Genomic DNA, 19,432 nt, shown 5'->3' on the forward strand with positions numbered 1-19,432 from the left:
GCTTTGAGAGGCCTCCGCTCTGTCCGTGCTGGGGACAGCCAGATCGAGGGACGATGGCCTGACCCCCAGCTTGTGGCGGCTCCCAGGCGCGGCAGAGCTGGAGGGGGGGGCTCTGTCCACACCAGCCCCTCCCACCCTGGGCCGGCTCCCAGCCCCGCCCCGATGCACAGCAAACCAAACCAAACCAAAATAAAGCGGGGTGTTTAATAGAAAAAAATAAAAGGAACTGGTAGAGCATCCCTGGTGGCAAGATGTGGCACTTGTCTCCACCTTCCACTGGTGCTGCCACCCCTACCCACCGCCCAGGCGTACCCGCAGGACACCGCCACTTGCAGGACCCCTGTTGCCTCCGGCCGTTCCAGCTGTGACCGTGACAGGTAGGGAAGGCAGAGGTGCAGCCTGGCGCTGACACCGGATCCCCCTCACTGGAAAAATGCTCTTCCTGGGGTCCTCTCCCCTGGGGGGCTCCCGCCTCCACCTGTGGAAGCCTCAGGCCCAGCTGGACCATGGGAGCTCACCTGGCAGCCCCAGCAGAGTCCCCGCACAGGCTGCTCAGGGCAGGAGGCTCTCGCCCAGGGAGGTAGGGGGCTGCCGCGGCGGAGGGTACAGCCGGGTGGCCTCACACTGCAGCGAGGACGGGGGGCTGTGGGGCTGAGGACTCCGCACCTCACAGTCCTGCCAGGTTAGGACGGAGCTTTGTTTACCTGCGAGGGACGAGGGGAAAAGGCTGAAAAAGCCACCCTCCCTGCCCCACTAAGCCCCATGTTCTCGTCCCAGGGCCCATCTACGCTTCCGGATGTGGCCTCCGGCCCTGGGGAGCAAAGGGCACGCCCAGGAGGGCACTGGATCTGCCCACCGACCTGGGCCCTGTCTCCCAGCCTCCTCCCCCAACCCCACACACCCCTGCCCTGTCCCCTGGCCACTCCTTACAGCAGGAGCAGTACAGCAGCTCCATGACCCGGAAGCAGTTGTCCAGCAGGGCTTTGGGCCGCACCAGCTTCAGGCTCAGCCCCGGGGTGTTCAGGAGGGACAACACGGCTTCCACCTGGGGGCTGCCCTCCACGTCCTGGAAGGAAGGAAACCGTCAGGACCAGGCATGAGATGACACACCACAGGGGGCTTTCGGCCGGGGCTGGCCCAAGTCACAGGAGGAGGACAGACTTCCTCGGACCAGGAGCCTGGGACCTACTTCTCTGCAGGCACAGGGACGGTCCCAGATGCCACCCCTCAGCCAGGCACCAACACAGAAATGGTTTTGGAAATGGAACAGGGGTGATAGTGCACAGCATTGTGAATGTAATGAATGCCATGGAATTTTATACTTAAAAATGGTCAAAATGGCCAATTTTATAAAATGCATTCCGTGCCACCATAGTAGCCACCACGGTCCTCATCTGGGTCCTTGTTTTTATTTTTGTGTTTTTAAAGAAAATGAAAGCAAGGAGAAAAAACGTGAACCAAGAATAACGCGTGGCTAAGCAGAGTGGCACACACCTATAATCCCAGCACTTTGGGAGGCCAAGGCAGGAGTCACTACACACCAGGAGTTTGAGACCAGCCTGGGCAACAGCAAGACCCCATGTCTACAAAAATTGAAAAAAAAAAAAAAAAAAGAACAGTGCAGAATCCAGGCAGTATCTCACAAAAGTAGGTGAGAAGAGACAGGATCTGGCTCTGTCACACAGAGCCAGTGGCATCCATCATAGCTCACTGCAGCCTTGAACTGGGCTCAAGCCATCCTCCTGCCTCAGCCTCCCGAGTAACTGGGACTAAAGATGTGCGCCACCCCGCACACCCAGCTAATGATCCTGTTTTTACTAGAGACAGAGTCTCGCTTTTGCTCAGGCTAGTCTTGAACTCCTGACCTCACGCGATCCTCCCACCTCGGCTTCCCAGAGTGCTAGGATTCCAGGCGTGAGCCACCCAGCCCAGCTCTGTTTTTAACTAAAGCACATAGTTTACATTAAGGTTCGTGCTCTGTTTTGCACAGTTCTACAGGTTTTGGCGAGCGCCTGATACATGTATCCATTGTCTCATTATACAAATAGTTTCACTACCCTGAGAGTCTCTTGTGCTCCACCCACCCTCCCTTTGCCCCTGCCCCCTGCAAAGGGGCCTTTGTGAGGCAGAAACAAAGGCAGAGGTTCGAGAACTTGCCCAGGATCCGAAGCGAGAGAGGCAGGGCTTAGAAGGGGGGCCCGGGGACACCCCCTGCGCCGGCAGCCCAGCCCACGTGGTCTGCCCAGCCACCTCTTCTTCCCATGGGCTCCTGTTCCTGCACCCCTCCCGTTTCTCCCACCCCCCAGGATGTGCCCAAACTTTCTGCGCATTCACCGATTCCCTCGATGCCCTGGACCACGCCCTCAGGCACACGAAAACACGCGCGCACGCGTGCACACACACACACACACACACACGTGTGCGCACAGCCACCGCCGCACAGCTCACCCTGAGGCCCTTGCGGACGTCCAGCAACAGCGTCTGCACCTCCTGCAGATACTTCCAGGACGGGTGACCCTCGAGCAGCACGTCCTGCACCGACTCGGCGGCACTGAGACTCACCAAGACCCACAGACAGCGCAGCTCTCGCTCGCTCACCCGGGCCCTCCGCTGCGGACAGGAGAAAGCACTGGAACCCCCGGAAACGGGCCTTTCAGCTCTGAACCCCCCCACCCCAGGGACTTGCCCCTGCGTAGGGAGCAGACGACAGGGTGGCTGCCGTGGACACCTTGGGCCTGGCAAGGGTGGGCTTGCTTAGGGGGTGGGGAATGGCCCCTGGCAGCGGCACAGCCTGCCGAGACCAACACGCCCCGGCGGTGGGGCCCACAGGTGTCACGGGAAGCAGGGGTTTCCCCAGCCCAGGACGGGGTTCTCACCAGCCTGGTGACATTGGCGATTCGGAACACCCCCTCGTAAGGCACGCTGATCATGTAGTTGATGGGGAAGTAGTGTTTCTGGGGAGGGACAAAAACAAACCATTAGGTTGGAGGCAGAAATGACTGAAAAGGCTCCCCCAGCCTCCCAGACGAGTTCTGATGGAGGAGAGAACCCCAGGCCCAGCCCTGAGATGGCAGAGCTGGCCCTCTGCAGAGAGGGTATCCCTGGCTTGCATCTGGCACAAAGTGAGCTCACTTTCCTCTGGGACACAGGGAGGGTCAAACAAAAGATAGTTCCTGCTAAGGCAGAAGTTTCAAACCCAGGGGTTTTGAAATACCTTTGAAGTTTGAAATACTTCAAAAAAGATGTATGTTATTCTGGGGGTAAAGATGTTCTAAAACTTGTTATGGCCGCACAACTCTGAACACACTAAAAACCATTCCATTGTACACTTTGCATTGTAGGGTATGGGAATTCTCTCTCAATAAATCCAGTAAGAAAAAAAAAAAAGGATAGCCAGGCATTGTGGCGCACACCTGTAGTCCCAGCTACTCAGAAGGCTGAGGCAGGAGGATCGCTCAAGCCCAGGAGTTTAAGACCAGCCTGGGCAACAAAACAAGACCTCATCTCCTAACAAAAAAAAAAATTTTAACATTTAAAAAAAAATTTTTTTTAAGACATACAGAACCACATTGGTATCTCCAACTCTACAAGAACAACCAAACATCCCAAATTCTAGGTCGTTAGCTCCCCTGCTGGTAAGTGCCTGGGGTTGCCCAAAGAGCTCCTAGAGCCCATTCCTGAGTCACAGGGCCAGTGCCACGTGGAGGTGGGGTCAAAGGTGAGATCAAGGGTGGGTGGAGGCCCTGGCAGATGGCTGGAGAGGGCCAAGCTCAGACCCAGCCCATGGTTGGGTGTTGGACAAAGGCACGGAACAGGCCACGGGAAGCTCAGGGCTGACACAGGTCCTAGAAGGGGCCCTGAATGTCCAGAGCCCTGAGCCAGGTGAGCCAGGGGCTGGGAAACAGGGACACAGGTGGTGGCCATGTGGTTACCATGTACTGGAGCCGGTTCCTGTACTGCAGCTTGTCCCGTAGAAAGCCGGTGACAGCGCACTCCTCCCTCTCGGTCAGGGACCACACCTCCAAACCCTCCAGGGCCATGCCGAGGAGGATGCCCAGATCTGTGGACCAAACCCGACAAGAGCACGTGAGCCCCATGCTGCATCCGCACCGCCCTGGAATGCAAAGCTGAACGTGACTGTCATCCCTGTGCCCAGGTTACAGGGACTTACGGGAGAGGCAAAGCCAGGCACAGAACGGCAGGGACAGGCAGTCCACATGGACTGTGTACCCTCCACCCCTAACCAGCAGTGTCCCTGGGAGGCAGACCCCAGCGTCTCCCTGCTCTCGCCCCACAGGGCAGGGGCCACCTCCCATCCAGGACAATCTCAGCTCCTCATCCAAGGGTAACGCATTTTCAAAGCCTTTTGCTAGATTTTCCATCCAGGGATGCAGGAGATGTGGATTCTGGTTTCAGCTCTACAGACGACTCTTTGGTCACCTAAGCCACTTCCTTCCCTGCTCTGTGTGGCCCTAACATCCCTCTCTGTTAAAGGTGCCAGCAGGCCTGCAGCGCTTTCCCGGATGGTCATTCTGGGATGCCAAGCAGACCTCACTCTGGTGGTTTCTCCTCCTGCAACAATCCAGCCGCTGCCTTCTGAAACATTCCCCACTGTCACCACTGGGAGACACTGTGACTTCGAAAATAGCCTTGGTGACTTCCGCAAGGCTGAACAGACTTAACAAATCTGAGAATTTACAACAAGTATGAGTAAGAGTCAAGTCCGTCAGAGCAGAAAGAACAAAACATAATGGATCAGGGACGTATCCAAAAAAATCAACCTCACTAATAAGATTAAGACATTCACATCACAACAGTCAGATGCCGTTTTTCATCTATCCAAATGGAAAGGGGTGTGTGTCTGTGTGTGTGTGTGTGTGTGTGTGTGCATGCACGCGTGCGCACACTCGGGTGTTTTACAGAGATGGGGTCCTGCTATGTTGCCCAGGCTGACCTCAAACTCCTGAGCTCAAGCGATCCTCACACCTTGACCTCCCCAGCAGCTGGGACTACAGGCATGCGCCACCACGCCCTGCTGATTTTGTTTTAATTACACTGGCAAAGCAGTGAGGCAGATGCTCTCATCCTAGAAAGCAATTTGGCAATTTTTGTTATTAATGGACTACTTAATAATGTCCACACCCTTCCAATCACTAAGCCTTAAAAATGCCCACACCCTTTGACCCACTAAACTCACTTCTAGGAATAAATGAGAAGGAAAAAAAGAGAGAGAGAGAGAGAGAGAGAGAACCAATAAATGTGTAGGCAAAGATTGACTCTGCAGGCCGGGCGCGGTGGCTCACGCCTGTAATCCTAGCACTCTGGGAGGCCGAGGCGGGTGGACCATTTGAGCTCACGAGTTCGAGACCAGCCTGAGCAAGAGCGAGACCCTGTCTCTACTAAAAAAAAGAAAGAAATTATCTGGACAACTAAAAATATATAGAAAAAATTAGCCAGGCATGGTGTCACATGCTTGCAGTCCCAGCTACTCGGGAGGCTGAGGCAGAAGGATTGCTTGAGCCCAGGAGTTTGAGGTTGCTGTGAGCTAAGCTGATGCCACAGCACTCTAGCCAAGGTGATAGAGCGGGAGTCTGCCTCAAAAAAAAAAAAAAAAAAAATATCAACTCTGAAGCATTATTTTCTAATAGTGAAAATCTGTAAATGGCCTAGACGGTCCATAATAATAAATATAGACAATAAAAATCACTTGTCAAAGATGTGTTTACGTGATGAGAAAAATAGGATATGCTTAGTGAAGTTTAAAAGCATGATTCAGCACTCTCTGTGAACATAGCATGATTTTAGTTTTGGTTATACATGTGTGCTTGGAAAACATGGTGGAAAGAAATGTGCTAAATCACTACGGGAGAGTTTAAAAACTATTTTTCTTTACATTTCTAGGATATTTTTTATGTTCTATAATCTGTATTTATTGCTGTAGTCAAAAGCAGTAATTATCCATTTATCCGGATTTTTTTTTAATGCAAAATAGCCAAGCAGGCTGAGTCACCCTCCTGGAGCCACCCTGGTTGGCAGGAATTACGGATCGGACTTTCCCTACTCACTTCCTGGCACCTAGAAGACTTTTGTCCTTTACAGCCCCGTGGGCCGAGGCCACACCACCTGTTCCCCACCGCCTTCTCCAGCCCCGCCCTGCCCTGTCCCATCCTGGGGCCCAGCTCTTCCTTCCACGGGACCCCTCACTTGACTCAGATCCTCGGGTCTAATTGGGTCCTCAGTCCTGTGGGGGCAGCAGCCCTTCTGCCCCGTAGAACTCTGACAACCACATTTTTTTTGCAAACTTGTAAGTTTTTGATCATCTTGTACTTCCTCCCCCCCCCCCCGTCTTCCCACATGCCTGACACGGTATTGGGCCAAAGGAACAGATAAACACAAACTGAACCGGTGTTTGCCCCACCCCCCCCCTTCAAGATCTGCTCGTTTTCTGCCTGGTCTGAGTCGTAAACCCTCCCAGCTTGGCCCCCGCCCCGCAGCTCAAGATCATTCCTGCCTCCAGGGTCCCGACTCCCACCCTGCCCCACCCGGTGCCCTCTCCCAGGGCAGACCTCTGCCAAAGTCCCACCAGGACTCTGTGCCCCCCGCCCCAGGGTCTCCCCCGCCTACGCCAGCCCCCACCAATCTGTCTCCAGCACCACGGGCCCAGTTCGTGCACTACCTTGACCTTGGCGTGTGACTCCACAACACGGTTACCCATATCATGGTCCAGCTCCCCGACACTTCCCATGTGCGTTTGGGGACTTGCCTCAAGCAGCACAAGGGGGACCAGACATCGGAATCCCCAGGGAGGGTAAGCACAGGTCATCTGGGTCGGGGCCAGAGAACCTGCCTTTCTAGCAAGTTCCCAGTGAGAAGCTCTTGCTGCTGGCCGGGAACCACACGTGCAGACCATGGATTCTAGAGCAACAGTTGTAAGCTGGTGTCCCAAGCAAGAGCTACCTCTAGGGCACAAGGATTTCACATAAAAATCCAATTTCATACTTTCTTTAAAAATCAGCATCTCTGTCCACGCCGGGTCTTCCGTCTCATGTGGCCATCGCCACCGGCTGCCCACTCCTCACCCCAGTCCTACACCAGCCGCCCTTCCGTGTCCTGGTCTGGGGCCCTCAGGGAAGGGATTATGTCTTGCAGTGACATCGAGCCTCTCAGCCTGACACGGGGGGACACACGGCCACCTCACAAACCCTGTCCATAGACATCTGCCTTTCTCCAAACCGGGCAGCCTTCCTCTAAGTCTGCAGCCGACCACTGTTTCCAATTTTAAGTCCTTCTCTGCTGCCTCTACCCGGAGAAACAGGGGACCAGGCAGGGACAGCAGAGGCTTTAGCTAATCTCAAGGCCACTCTCCCCGGCAGTCTCTGCACCCCAGGAGCCCCACAGCCAGTGCAACCCCTTACCCTGGTCAGGAGGCCGCCCTGTCCCCTCCCCTCCAGGGGGAAGGACCCGGAAGCCGGAAGAGGAAGCTGAAGAGAGGTCAGTGTGAGCCCCCTGCCTGGCTCCCTGGCCTGGAGCGGGCGGCGGGGGAATCAGCCCCCTCCCTGAGACGACCCTTTGTACGGTGAGCAATGAGGCTTGACAGCCCCACCCCTAGGGACCAACTCTGAGCCTGTGTGGTGGGTGGAATAGCATTCCCTGCCCCCAAATCCACATTCACCCGGAACCTCGGAGTGTGACCTGGTTTGGAAACACGGTCCTTGCCTACGAAATTAAGCGATCTCAAGGTCATCCTGGATTTAGGGAAGGCCCCAGGTCCAGTGACTTGTGTCCTTGTAAGAAGAGGAGAGGGCACAGGGACAGAGTGAAAGGCACGTGAAGGCAGAGGCGGAGCCGAGCGATGCTGCCACGAGCCAAGGAATGCCCGCAGCCACCGGGGCGGGGAGAGACCAGGAAGGCTCCTCCTCTAGAGCCTTTCGGAGGGAGCGTGGCCCTGCGAACGCTCAGGGTTCACACTTGCTCTCCAGAACTGTGGGAGACGGTCCTCAGGCCCATCCACCCACCGCCCCACACCCCCGACACCCCGCCAGTCCGGCCGGGTCCTCAGATCTGCCTCCTGGAGTTTCCTGCCCCACCTCCCCCTTTCGCTCTCCCGCCACCTCCGGAATTGCCCAGACAGTGGCAACAGCAAGTCCTACAGGCACCGCCAGATTGATCTTCAAACGCAGAGCAACCCCAATCCCCAGGCCCACCCCCGCTCTGTAACCCTCCAGGGCGCCCCGTTGCGAGGAGGCCACACTCCCTGCCTGGCTTTCAGGGCCCTCAGCCACCTGGGCCCCAAACCAGCTCCGCAGCCCCGTCACTCACGGTCCCAGGCTGAGCCTTCACCCACAGCGTTCCCCTGCCTGGATCACCGTCCACACCACCCCAGTGTCCCTGCATGGTGGACACTGTGACACTGTCCTGCCAGCGAGGCCATTTCCAGTAGCACCTCACCCAACGCGCTGCCCCTGCTCACGACCTGGACGCTTCTGGAACTCTGGGTCCAGCTGAGTCCTCCCGCCCGTCCCGAATGTCCTGACGCTGTGTCACGAGGGCCAGGGTAGACCCCACTCTTCTCCAAGACCCTTGTAGGCTCAAAGCCTGACCTCCAGCAGCCCCAGAGTGCTCAGCTCCGTGCCAGGCAGTGGAGACAGAGGCACGAGACAGACAAGGTCCCTGTTGTCATGGCAGTGACTCTCCAGCAGGCACGTGGGCGGCACCAGAAAAATGTGCTGAATTGGAGTCAATTAAATCGAATCTTGGCGACTAGAGAGATCGTGGTCTGGCCTCCCACCCAGCAGGCACCGGAGGCTTCCTGATCCCTTTTGTTTTTCTGTCCTCAGTTCAACTTATTTTTCTTCTTACTGACAACATTGTCATCTTTGCTTTTAAATTTTGTTCTGTTATGTATGGAGGGGCAGAGGGGAGCAGGCTGCCTCTTCCCCAGGCACCCGGCACACTTCTCCCGCGGGTCTTGGGTCCCTGGCACCCTCACGTGTCCCTGCCCCACCCCCACTGGCCACACCCAGGGAGGCTGGAAATGCTCTCGGCCACCGCTGCCTCCACCCAGGAAAGGTGTGATGATGTCACCTGCCCCATGCCTGCCTCATCCTACAGCCACCCCACAGACTGTGCCCACCAGCCCAAGCCTCACACCCTGCCTGCCTGGGGTCCGCTGCAAACAGGACAGAGGGTGCCTGTAGGAGTCCCCGGGGACACCCGCTGTCAAGCTGGGAAGCATCTCAACTTCTCACCAGCAAGATGCCCTGGTTGCTATGGTTACGGCAGAGCCCAGCTCTGGGCCAAGGACTCCAGGGCAGGTCCCCAGGGACCCCCTGGTACTCACAGCGTAGCCAGGCGAAGCCCCGGGGCATGGTGGTGCGCTGAGGTCCCCAGAGAGCAGAGGCGCTGTCCCCGGTGGTGCGTCCACAGAGGCCCAAGCGGGACCTACATGGCCTCAGGTCGGCAAAGGTGGCCACCAAGTCGGGGAAGAGCTGGCCCCGGAGGATCCGCCGGGCAGCAAAGAGAGCAGGTGTTCCTGGGGCAGCGGCCGCCCTTATCTGCCTGGCAGCACGGAGGACAGCCGGGGGGCGGCAGCCGAGAGCCCCATGGCAGCCCAGAAGCTGGTCTGAGACGCAGACCCGGGGTCTCCCTTCCCAAGGAGGAGACAGTCCCCGGCAGGCCCCTTGGAATCTGGGGCCGGGTGGCGCTTTCTCTGATTTCTCCGACTGCAGCTGCTCGGTGTGAAATCTGGCTCTGGAAAGAGAGAGGAGGAGAGAGAGATTATGTAAGAGCGCGCCGCCACTCAGCCACCAGCCTCGGGCACGGAGGCTCCACCGCACTCGCCGCGCCACGGCCTTGGGACCACCCTGCCCCTGTGGCTGCCCCTCAGGGACACGCTCGCACGTGAGGAATGACTTCAGAACAGCCAGCAGCTGCCAGGAGTGAGTTACGGTGACACCAGCTGGCAGCCCTGGGCCTGAACAAAAGCAGGACCGGGGACTGCACAGGCGGTTGGTGTGGGCTCCCACGTCACCCGGGCTTCCTCTAGGAGGCGAGATTCCAGGTCAAGTCCATGAATGACTCTGGCCGCAGGGGAGCTTAAAAAAGCAGATCATTCACCCTCCGCTCCCCTGCACACTTAGTCCTGTTACCCCCAATCCACTTCCCCTGGTAGCAGCGTTGCCAGGTAAGATACTGACCATCTGGGTAAATTTGAATTTCAGATCAACAACCAATATTCCTTTTAGTGTAATACTGTCATGAATGATTTTTAGCATAAGTATATCCCAAATATTGCATGGGACATACTTATGCCAAAAAAAGTATTCATTATTATCTGCAATTCCAAACTAATGGGGAGTCCTATTTTCTTTTTTTTTCTTTTTTTTTTTTTTTTTTTTGAGACAGAGTCTCACTCTCTTGCCCTGGCTAGAGTGAGTGCCGTGGCATCAGCCTAGCTCACAGCAACCTCAAACTCCTGGGCTTAAGCGATCCTTCTACCTCAGCCTTCCGAGTAGCTGGGACTACAGGCATGCACCACCATGCCCGGCTAATTTTTTCTATACATATTTTTAGCTGTCCAGCTAATTTCTTTCTATTTTTAGTAGAGACGGAGTCTCACTCTTGCTCAGGCTGGTCTCAAACCCCTGAGCTCAAACAATCCGCTCGCCTCGGCCTCCCAGAGTGCTAGGATTACAGGCATGAGCCACCTCGCCCGGCCCCCATTTTCTTTTTCTAGATTTGGCAACCCTATGATAATGGGGTAGCTCTTCCTGAGAGCTCACTATGTGCTAGGCCCAGGGCTCAGGTCTTCATAGTCATTGAATTCTTACAACAATTTTACAGGACCATAAAATCTCAGCTTATCAATGAGGAAATTGAGGCCCAGAAAGGTTAAGACAGCTGTCCAAGATCACACAGCTTTCTAAGAAGTGGGTCAGGAATTCAAACTCTGCCTGCTGGCAGCCACCCCTGCAAGTTGACATCCAGATGAGGCTCAGCACTCTCACAAGGTCATCTCATCTATCCGTCACTGAACTCTGCGAGGCGTGGGCTATTGTCCCCATTGTCAGATGAGCCTGAGTTAGAGAGCAACAGAGCCAGCTCTGAAATTCAGTCTCCGACCGGGCTCTATTCCATCCCTGGCTCCCCTCTGATCAGGGGAAACGGCCACAGGTCGGTGGCACAAGAGGAGAGCAGGTATGATTTCAGGGGCTTCTCCTTTGCAGCATCCCTGGTGTCCCCACAGAATGTACCAGAAGTACTGGCCCTTACCCTCAGAGGTTCCCAGCAGGCAGAGAGGGCCTCATACGGAGAATATAGGTTGTTCAAACTCACCCGTTGTGTGGGGTCACCCTGAATCTCAGCCCCAGCCTGCTTCCTCCTCCTCCTCCTCCTCTTCCTCCTCCCCCCATCTCCATCTCACCCTGCACCACTACAAACACTAACCTAACTGTAACTTTTAGTTGTCATTAGTTTGGAGGGCTTTTTTCAGGGATGGAGGGATAATTTACATGCAATAAAATTCACCTTTTGCAGTGTACGATTCTGAGTTTTGGCCAGTTCACCGAGTTGTGTAATCACTACAGTAATCAAGACACAAAACGCTTCCACCCGCCCAAACAATTCCCTCCAGCAGCTTTGCCATCTCCTCCTCCCACCCCCGGCCCCAGGCAGCAACTCATTTGTTTTCTGTCTGGCACTTTCGCCTTTTCCAGAACGTCGGACACAACGATCATGGTGTGTAGCCACGTGTCTGGCTCTTCCGCTTCGCATGCTGCGTTTGGGACTCGGCCACGCCGTGCACGTGTTAGTACAGACTCTCCTCGGCTCAGGATAAACCCATCGTAAGTCGGAAATGCCTTTTTAGCTTTAAAGTTGAAAGGGCATCACTATTACGTACCCATAATCATTATTAAAAAAGGAAAGAAAATGCACTGAATACACCTAACCCGCCAAATGTCACAGCTCAGCCTCGCCAAGCTTATAGGGGCTTAGAACACTCACATGAGCCTACAGTTGGGCAAAATCACCTAACAGAAAGCCTATTTTATAATAACGTGTTGAGTATTTCTGTCATTTATTGAATCTGTAAATTGCATTGACACAGCGATGGTTTCACACCATCGTAAAGTCAAAAATCATACTCGGAATCAAAGTCGGGGACTGTAGTTGGTTCCTCGTCCTTTTTTTTTTTTTTTTTTTTGAGACAGAGTCTCACTCTGTTGCCCAGGTTAGAGTGAGTGCCGTGGTGTCAGCCTAGCTCACAGCAACCTCAAACTCCTGGGCTCAAGCGATCCTCCTGCCTCAGCCTCCCGAGTAGCTGGGGCTACAGGCATGCGCCACCATGCCCGGCTAATTTTTTTCTATATATATTTTTAGCTGTCCAGATCATTTCTTTCTATTTTTAGTAGAGACGGGGTCTTGCTCTTGCTCAGGCTGGTCTCGAACTCCTGACCTCGAGCGATCCTCCCGCCCTGGCCTCCCAGAGTGCTAGGATTACAGGCGTGAGCCACTGCGCCCGGCCCTTTTCTGGGCTTTGACAATTACGAATAAAGCCACCATAAGCCTCCACACACGGGGTTTGGTGCAGATGGAAGTTCGTGTCTCTCAGGGGCCTCTCTGCAACGCGGTCGTGCCCCGTGGCCCTTCAGACCCTCTGGGCTCTGCGTGCCAGGCACTGGGGCCTGGCCAGGGGGTCTCTGTCGTCACATGTCCCTCGGCTCTCTGCCATGCATGGGGCTGTGGCTCCCGTGGCACGGCCCTCCCCGCAGGCACCTGCCAGCTCCGGCTCTCCCGGCAGCCTCCTCACTCAGAGACCCCCAAGGAAGGCGCCGGCACTGAACTCACCGCACATCCGGGACCTCCACACCCTGACGGAGAAGCCGAGGAAGCGAGAACGGGGTCACAGTCACCTTCACACCACCCTGTACCGTCCTCAACCTGGGCACCATCTATGGTCCCACCCTTGGGCCCCTCTGAAACAGGGAACGTGAGACAGCCCAAGAAAGACGCAAAGTGACTGTCACCTGGTGATGCAGGAGCCAGAGCTCACGGAGGCCCCCCGACACAGATGCGGCCCAAGGCCACAGGAGCCCTCACCCCCACCCCCCAGCACGTGGGGCCTAACCAGTGGCCTGTGAGCCATCTGTCCCAGTAGAGTGGCCTTCCCCAATCCTGGGAGGGCCTGGGCCTGCCTCTGTCTCTTTACCTTTATCTCTGTCTCTGTCTCCATCTGCCTCTGTCTCTCTCTCTCTTTCTGTGTCTCTGTTTCTCTCTGTCTTTGTATCTCTGTTTCTGTCTCTCCATCTCTGTCTCTCTCAGGGGTGGGAGAAGAGTTGAGAACATGCCTCTCCCATCCCACCCCACGCTCTCCCTGGGGCTCACAGCAGTCATGGAGAAGTTCATTGCAGGGGAAAGTTGTGCAAGAAAGTTGAAGTTGGCGTCGTTTTTGACATAGTTCAGTGGTAAACAGCATTTTCTAAGTCATAATGGCACATAAAAAGTGAAAGTTAGTTTCACCAAATCATGACTTAAGGACACTGGGATACTAGGGTCCAGGAGAAGGCAGGGGCGTGGGTGGGGGGAGGAGGATGAGGAGCTAAGCCTGGGACGGTGGGAAGTCAACAGAAGGTGCACACGCTATTCAGAGGGATTAATACATGTATATACTGTTTTGTTTTGTTTTTTTTAAGTTGAAAGTCCTGTGTGTGGAAGCAGGAACTGGGGAGAAGGGAACAGGCAGAGGCCCACTAGTGTTTATAACATCACGTCAAACTATCTAACTCTTTAGTTCAGGTACAGATATAACCTTGACTTAAAAAAATAAAAACTGAATTAAAAAGGAATTTCTGTGCTAGCCCTGTGTTGTGCTATTCACCCAGCTCACGTGCAAGGACCAGCTCACCCTGGGCACTTCACTGTCCCCTCCTTTCCAAAGCCACCTACTTTTTCTTCCTCTGTCCCCTGAGAACCAAGACCATCTCCCCAGGGACAGAGCAATGGATCCGAACTGGATCCCGGCAGTTCACTCTAGAGCCTGTGCCCAGGCCTGGGGTGGTGATGCAGTTTCACATTCAGGACACACACAAGAGAGACCCCAGGCATCTACTGTATCAGCAGTGTAAGAAATCACCCCAAAATACATAGGCTGAAAACAACACTCATTTATTACTTTTCATGAACTATAGGTTGGCTGGGGCTTGGCTGATCCGGACTGGGCCCTGCTGACTGACGCTGGGCTGGGCTGACCCGGCTGGCCTCGCTCATGCTGGGGGGCTGGCAGGGTGCTGGCTGCTCTACGTCGGCCACACCTGGGATGATTCACCTTCCAGCAGGCTAGCCTAGGCTTGCCCTCAGAGCAGAAGCAGGTTCTAAGAAATGAGGCAACTGAGTCAAGGCCTCTTAAGGCCTAGGCTCAGAATCATCACACCATCACTTCCATCACATTCTGTTGGCCAAAGCAGATTCAAGCGGGGTGGAGGGAAGACAGATGCCACTTCTTGATGCAAAGAGTTGCAAAAGATCATTGCACAGGGCATGGATGCATGTGTGTGTGGGTGTGCAGAATTGGCACTTTTGCAACCAATCTATTACACCCACCCAGAACATTCTCCTCCCCAAAGAGGCCAGACATGACCTAAGCATCCCAGGGGACAGACTCCCAGGGGACACCTGCCCAGGCTGACCACTTTCCTGTAAGCAGGACAGGGCCGAAAAGGCCTCAGAGCCATTCCTCACAAACTTATATCCCAGAGACCCAGGGGGCAAAGGGAGCTGGCCCAAGGGCCGTCACCAGGCCTTCCAACCCCACCCCCCGCCCATGAGGCAGGCCACTCTGCCCCTGGAGAATGTTGTTGGGGGGTGGGGCACAACAAGCAGCAGTTATAAGAATGAGTCACAGCCGTTCTGTACAAGAAGGAGGTGGAAGAAAAACAGGGCTGAGTTTAGGCCACAGAAAAATGGAGACAGACAAAAGCAGAAACAAGAACTTTCTATTCTGGTTAATGCCATTAGCCCAGGATCTACACTTCTGAGTCATCTCACACCCTCCACCCCTGCTCTACCAGTGGAAATAGGATTCCAGACTTGGTGCACGTGCATTACACAGTACCACGCCTGCCCACACCTAAGGTGTCAGTCTCATTCAGAGGGGGGGCCTGGGTCAGACGGGCTCCCATTCAGAACAGGTCCCTTCTGCAAAGGCGTCTGTCCCTCCAGCCCTGACTGTGTGGGCCTGGCCATGGGACTTGCTCTGACCCATGAGTCACACTTGTGCATCAGGACTTTCCCTCTCTGGCTGCAGGGAGGCTTCACATCAGGTAAATAGTCCAGGTAGCCGCCCAGGGGAGGTGACGCAGAGGCCACAGACATTCGAGAGGGCAGCCAAGACCCGCTGGCCCCAGCCAAGTCAGCCCAGAGTCGCCGTCCATGCACAGAATGAGAAATGAGAGATACTTATTTTAAGCCACAAAGTTTTGGAGTGATTTGTTCGGCAGCAAAAGCTAATTGATGCAGCATGAAGGTGCCTCATCTCTGCAAAATGCTTCGTAAGAGGCTGGATCAAACCCAACCCAAAGCATCTTCTGGCAGTGGTTCAGACGGCTCCTCTCCTCAGACTGATGCTCGGTCCCAGGTCAGAAGGCCTTTGGGGACAAAGATGTGCCGTCATCGCTCTAGGGCCCAGTTCAGGATGTTCAGCAGGAAAATAAACTTTCTAGAATTCAGGACTTTTGTTCTCCCTCTGGCTATATCATTTATTTTTTTGCAACTTTTTATTATGGAAATTGTTAAACCCAAACAAGATAGAATAGTATAATGGACCTCCATGTAGCCATTACTCAGTTTCAAAAAATCATCAATATTATACTAGGCACAGTGGCTCATGCCTGTAATCCCAACACTATGGGAGGCTGAGGTGGGAAGATCACTGGACACCAGAATTTTAAGGCCAGCCAGGACAACATAGCAAGACCCCATATCTCTACAAAAAATAAGGAAAATGAGCCAGCATGGTGGTGCTCGCCTGAAGTCCTAGCTACCCAGGAGGCTGAGCCAGGAGGATCCCCTGAGCCCAGGAATTCGAGGCCACAGTGAGCTGTGATGGCACCAGCCCAGGTACCAGAACAAGACCTTGTCTCAAAAAAAAAAAAAAAATATTATCAATATTCTCTCATTCCAGTTTCACCCATCTCCCAATTTTTTTCCTGGAGTATTTTAAAGCAAATCCTGGACCGGCCACTTTGACACATCTCCCAAATTAATAACTCTTTAATGTAATTCAATATAGAATCCATGTTTGGCTTTCTGTGGTTATTTTTAAAATGTCTTAAGGTGCTGTGTTTGAATTAAGAGCTGACAATGTAGCCCCTTTGGTGCACTTGACTGATGTGTCTCTTAAGTCTTTTTTCTTTTTTTAATTAAGATATAATTCATTTGCCATAAAATATACCATTTTGAAGTGTACAATTCAGTGGGTTTTTTTAGTACACTCATAAAGTTGTGCGACGATCACCACTAACCAATTCCAGAACATTTTCATCATCCCAACAATAAACCCTGTATCCATCAGCAGTCACTCCCGTTTCCTCTCCCCACCACCCCTGGCAACCACTAATATTCTTCCTGTCTGTATGGATTTGCTATTCTGGTCACTTCATATAAATGGCATCACGGAGTATGTGATCCCTTATGACCGGCTTCTTTTACTTAGCATGTCTCCAAGGGCTCATTCATCTTGTAACACGTTACGTGAATGTTTATATCCCTCCAAAATCCCTATGTTGAAGCTCTAAACCCCTAATGTGGTGGTATTTGCAGAAAAGACCTCTGGGAGGTAATTAGGGTTAGATGAGGTCACAAGGGTGGGTTCCTCATAGTGGGATTAGTGCCCTTATGAGACCTCCTTCTCAAAGGCTTGAGTGAGTACAAAAATAATAAAAAATTAGAAAACTAAAGAGCAATTATATAAATAAAATAAAAAAAGGCCAGGCACGGTGGCTCATGCCTGTAATCCTAGCACTCTGGGAGGCCAAGGTGGGAGGATCGCTCGAGGTCAGGAGTTCAAGACCAGCCTGAGCAAGAGCGAGACCCCCTGTCTCTACTAAAAATACAAAGAAATTAACTGGACGACTAAAAATACATAGAAAAAATTAGCCGGGCATGGTGGCGCATGCCTGTAGTCCCAGCTACTCAGGAGTCTGAGGCAGGAGGATTGCTTGAGCCCAGGAGTTTGAGGTTGCTGTGAGCTAGGGCTGATGCCATGGCACTCTAGCCTGGGCAACAGAGTGAGACTCTGTCTCAAAAAAAAAAAAAGAAAGAGACATCAGAAAGCTCCCCCTCTCTGTCTCCTGTGCTCACACAAAGAAGAGGTCACACGCGCACACAGTGAGAAGGTGGCCATCTGCAACCCATGGGGAGAGCCCTCACCAGAAACCAACGATGCTGGCACCCTGATCTACTTCCAGAACCGTGAGAAAACAAATTTCTGTTGTTTAAGCCACCCAATCTGTGGTGTTTTATCATGGCAGCCCAAGCAAACTAAAACATTGCATGCATCACACAGTGCATATCCATACTTCATTCTTGTTATTGTCAAATAGTACTCCATTGCATTAATGTACCACGTTTTCTTAGCATTTTATCAGTTCATGAACATTTATTTCAGTGGTTTTCACTGTTTGGCTATTTTGAGTAATACTGCTATGAACATTCATGCAAAAGTTTTTGTGTGCACATACATTTTATTGTATGTATTTATTTTTGAGACAGGGTCTGGCATAATCATAGCTTTCTGTAAACTGGACTCCTGGGCTCAGGCAATCTTCCTGCCTCAGCCTCTCAAAACGCTAGGATTACAGGTGTGAGCCACTGTGCTCAGCCTGGACATATGTTTTCAACTCTCTTGGGTACATACCTAGGACTGGAATTGCTGAGTCTTATGGTAACTCTATGTTTAACTTTTTGAGGAACCGCCAGGCCGCTGTCCAAAGCAGCTATGCATTCTCACCAGCAGAGCACGCGAGTTCCAATTTCTCCACTTCCTCCTCAACACTTGCTATTATCTGCGTTTTTGATTATGGCCATCCTAGTTGGTATGGAGTGGTATCCCACTGTGGTTTTGATTTGCATTTCCATGACAACTAATGGTGGTTGACCATCATGTGCTTATTGGCCATTTGTATTTTTTTTTTGAGCCAGGGTCTTGCTCTGTCACCTGGGCTAGAGTGCAGTGGCATCATCCTAGCTCCCTTCAACCTCCAACTCCTGGGCTGAAGCAATCTTGCCGCCTCAGCCTCCCAAATGCTAGAATTACAGAAATGAGCCACCACACCAGCCATCAAGTTATATTTATAAAAATCAGGCTTATTGAAGTATAATTGATGTAAATATCACTCTTTAAGTGTACAGGCAGGAGGATCACTTGAGGTTAGGAGTTCGAGACCAGACTGGGCAACATAGCAAGACCCCATCTCTACAAAACATTAAAAAATAAATTTTTAAAAAATTGGGATGCCATTAGGCTGCTGTGGCTCTAGTGCTTCGAGTTCCTACAGAAGCAAACTGAAGCCCACTGTAAACAGTATAACGAAACTAGAGACTTTACTAATCAAAACCACCAACTAATCTCTAACTAGAGACTCTACCAATCAGAAATCGCCCACTAACCTCTAACTAGGGTCTTTTGACTCTAACCAATCAAACATACTTCCTCTGTCTTCCTTCTGTTTCAGCCTGTGCAAGTTTGCTGTCCACACAGCTACACACAAGTTCTCTGTTACCTCTTGTGGTACTGAGTGCTGCCCGATTCAATCACTCCTTGCTCAAGAACATTTTTGTAACTTATCCTGCTTTCTGATAAAGTCTTTTTTGAAGGGGCAGGAGGGACAGAATCTCGCTCTGTTGCCCCAGCTGGAGTACCGTGGCATCAATCTCCACTTCCTGGGCTCAAGCGATCCTCCTGCCTCACCTCCCAAGTAGCTGGGACTACAAGCACACGCCGCCACGTCCAGCTAATTATTTCCTACTTTTTAGGAGACGCGGGGTCTTGCTCTTCTTGTCCAGGCTGGTCTTGAACTCCCAAGCTCGAGCGATCCTCCCAAAGTGCTAGGTTCGCAGGCGTGACCTACCTCGCCCAGCCCTGATCAAGTCTTTGCCCGAGAGGCAAGCAGAGCCAGTAGCCTATCAACAGCTTTGCCAAGATGTCTGATACAGAAGAAATACTGCTCCTCCTACACAAGGTCTGTGAAATCAGATCATCTCCAGGTCCGTGAGATTTGCTCTCAAATGCCTGCTTCTCACACAGGATTGGCTGGGTCCCGGATGCACTGCCTTCGCCCGCAGGACCCAAAGGCATCTGAGTGATGCTTATCAAGTACACCCCTGGATCCAAACACCTGAAGCAGGATGTACACTTCTGTGGGTGCCACCTATCTCT

General features: G+C 52.9%; 1 protein-coding gene across 2 annotated transcripts in view; it reads right to left on the reverse strand.

Moving 5' to 3' along the window:
- Positions 1 to 173: 173 nt before the first annotated feature.
- IL34 (interleukin 34) overlaps positions 174 to 19,432 on the reverse strand; it is a 53,040-nt gene continuing 33,781 nt past the window's right edge. For both annotated transcript variants that reach the window (XM_069456348.1, XM_069456349.1), the window contains exons 2-7: positions 9,341 to 9,750; positions 3,933 to 4,060; positions 2,877 to 2,954; positions 2,449 to 2,610; positions 931 to 1,066; positions 174 to 704 (exon numbers count right to left, since the gene is read on the reverse strand). In XM_069456348.1, the coding sequence (XP_069312449.1) occupies positions 553 to 704; positions 931 to 1,066; positions 2,449 to 2,610; positions 2,877 to 2,954; positions 3,933 to 4,060; positions 9,341 to 9,368 (684 nt within the window). In that variant the 5' untranslated portion in view covers positions 9,369 to 9,750 and the 3' untranslated portion in view covers positions 174 to 552. The remainder of the gene's footprint in view (positions 705 to 930; positions 1,067 to 2,448; positions 2,611 to 2,876; positions 2,955 to 3,932; positions 4,061 to 9,340; positions 9,751 to 19,432) is intronic.

The sequence above is a fragment of the Eulemur rufifrons genome, chromosome 23 (assembly GCF_041146395.1).
Source record: "Eulemur rufifrons isolate Redbay chromosome 23, OSU_ERuf_1, whole genome shotgun sequence".
NCBI lineage: Eukaryota > Metazoa > Chordata > Mammalia > Primates > Lemuridae > Eulemur > Eulemur rufifrons.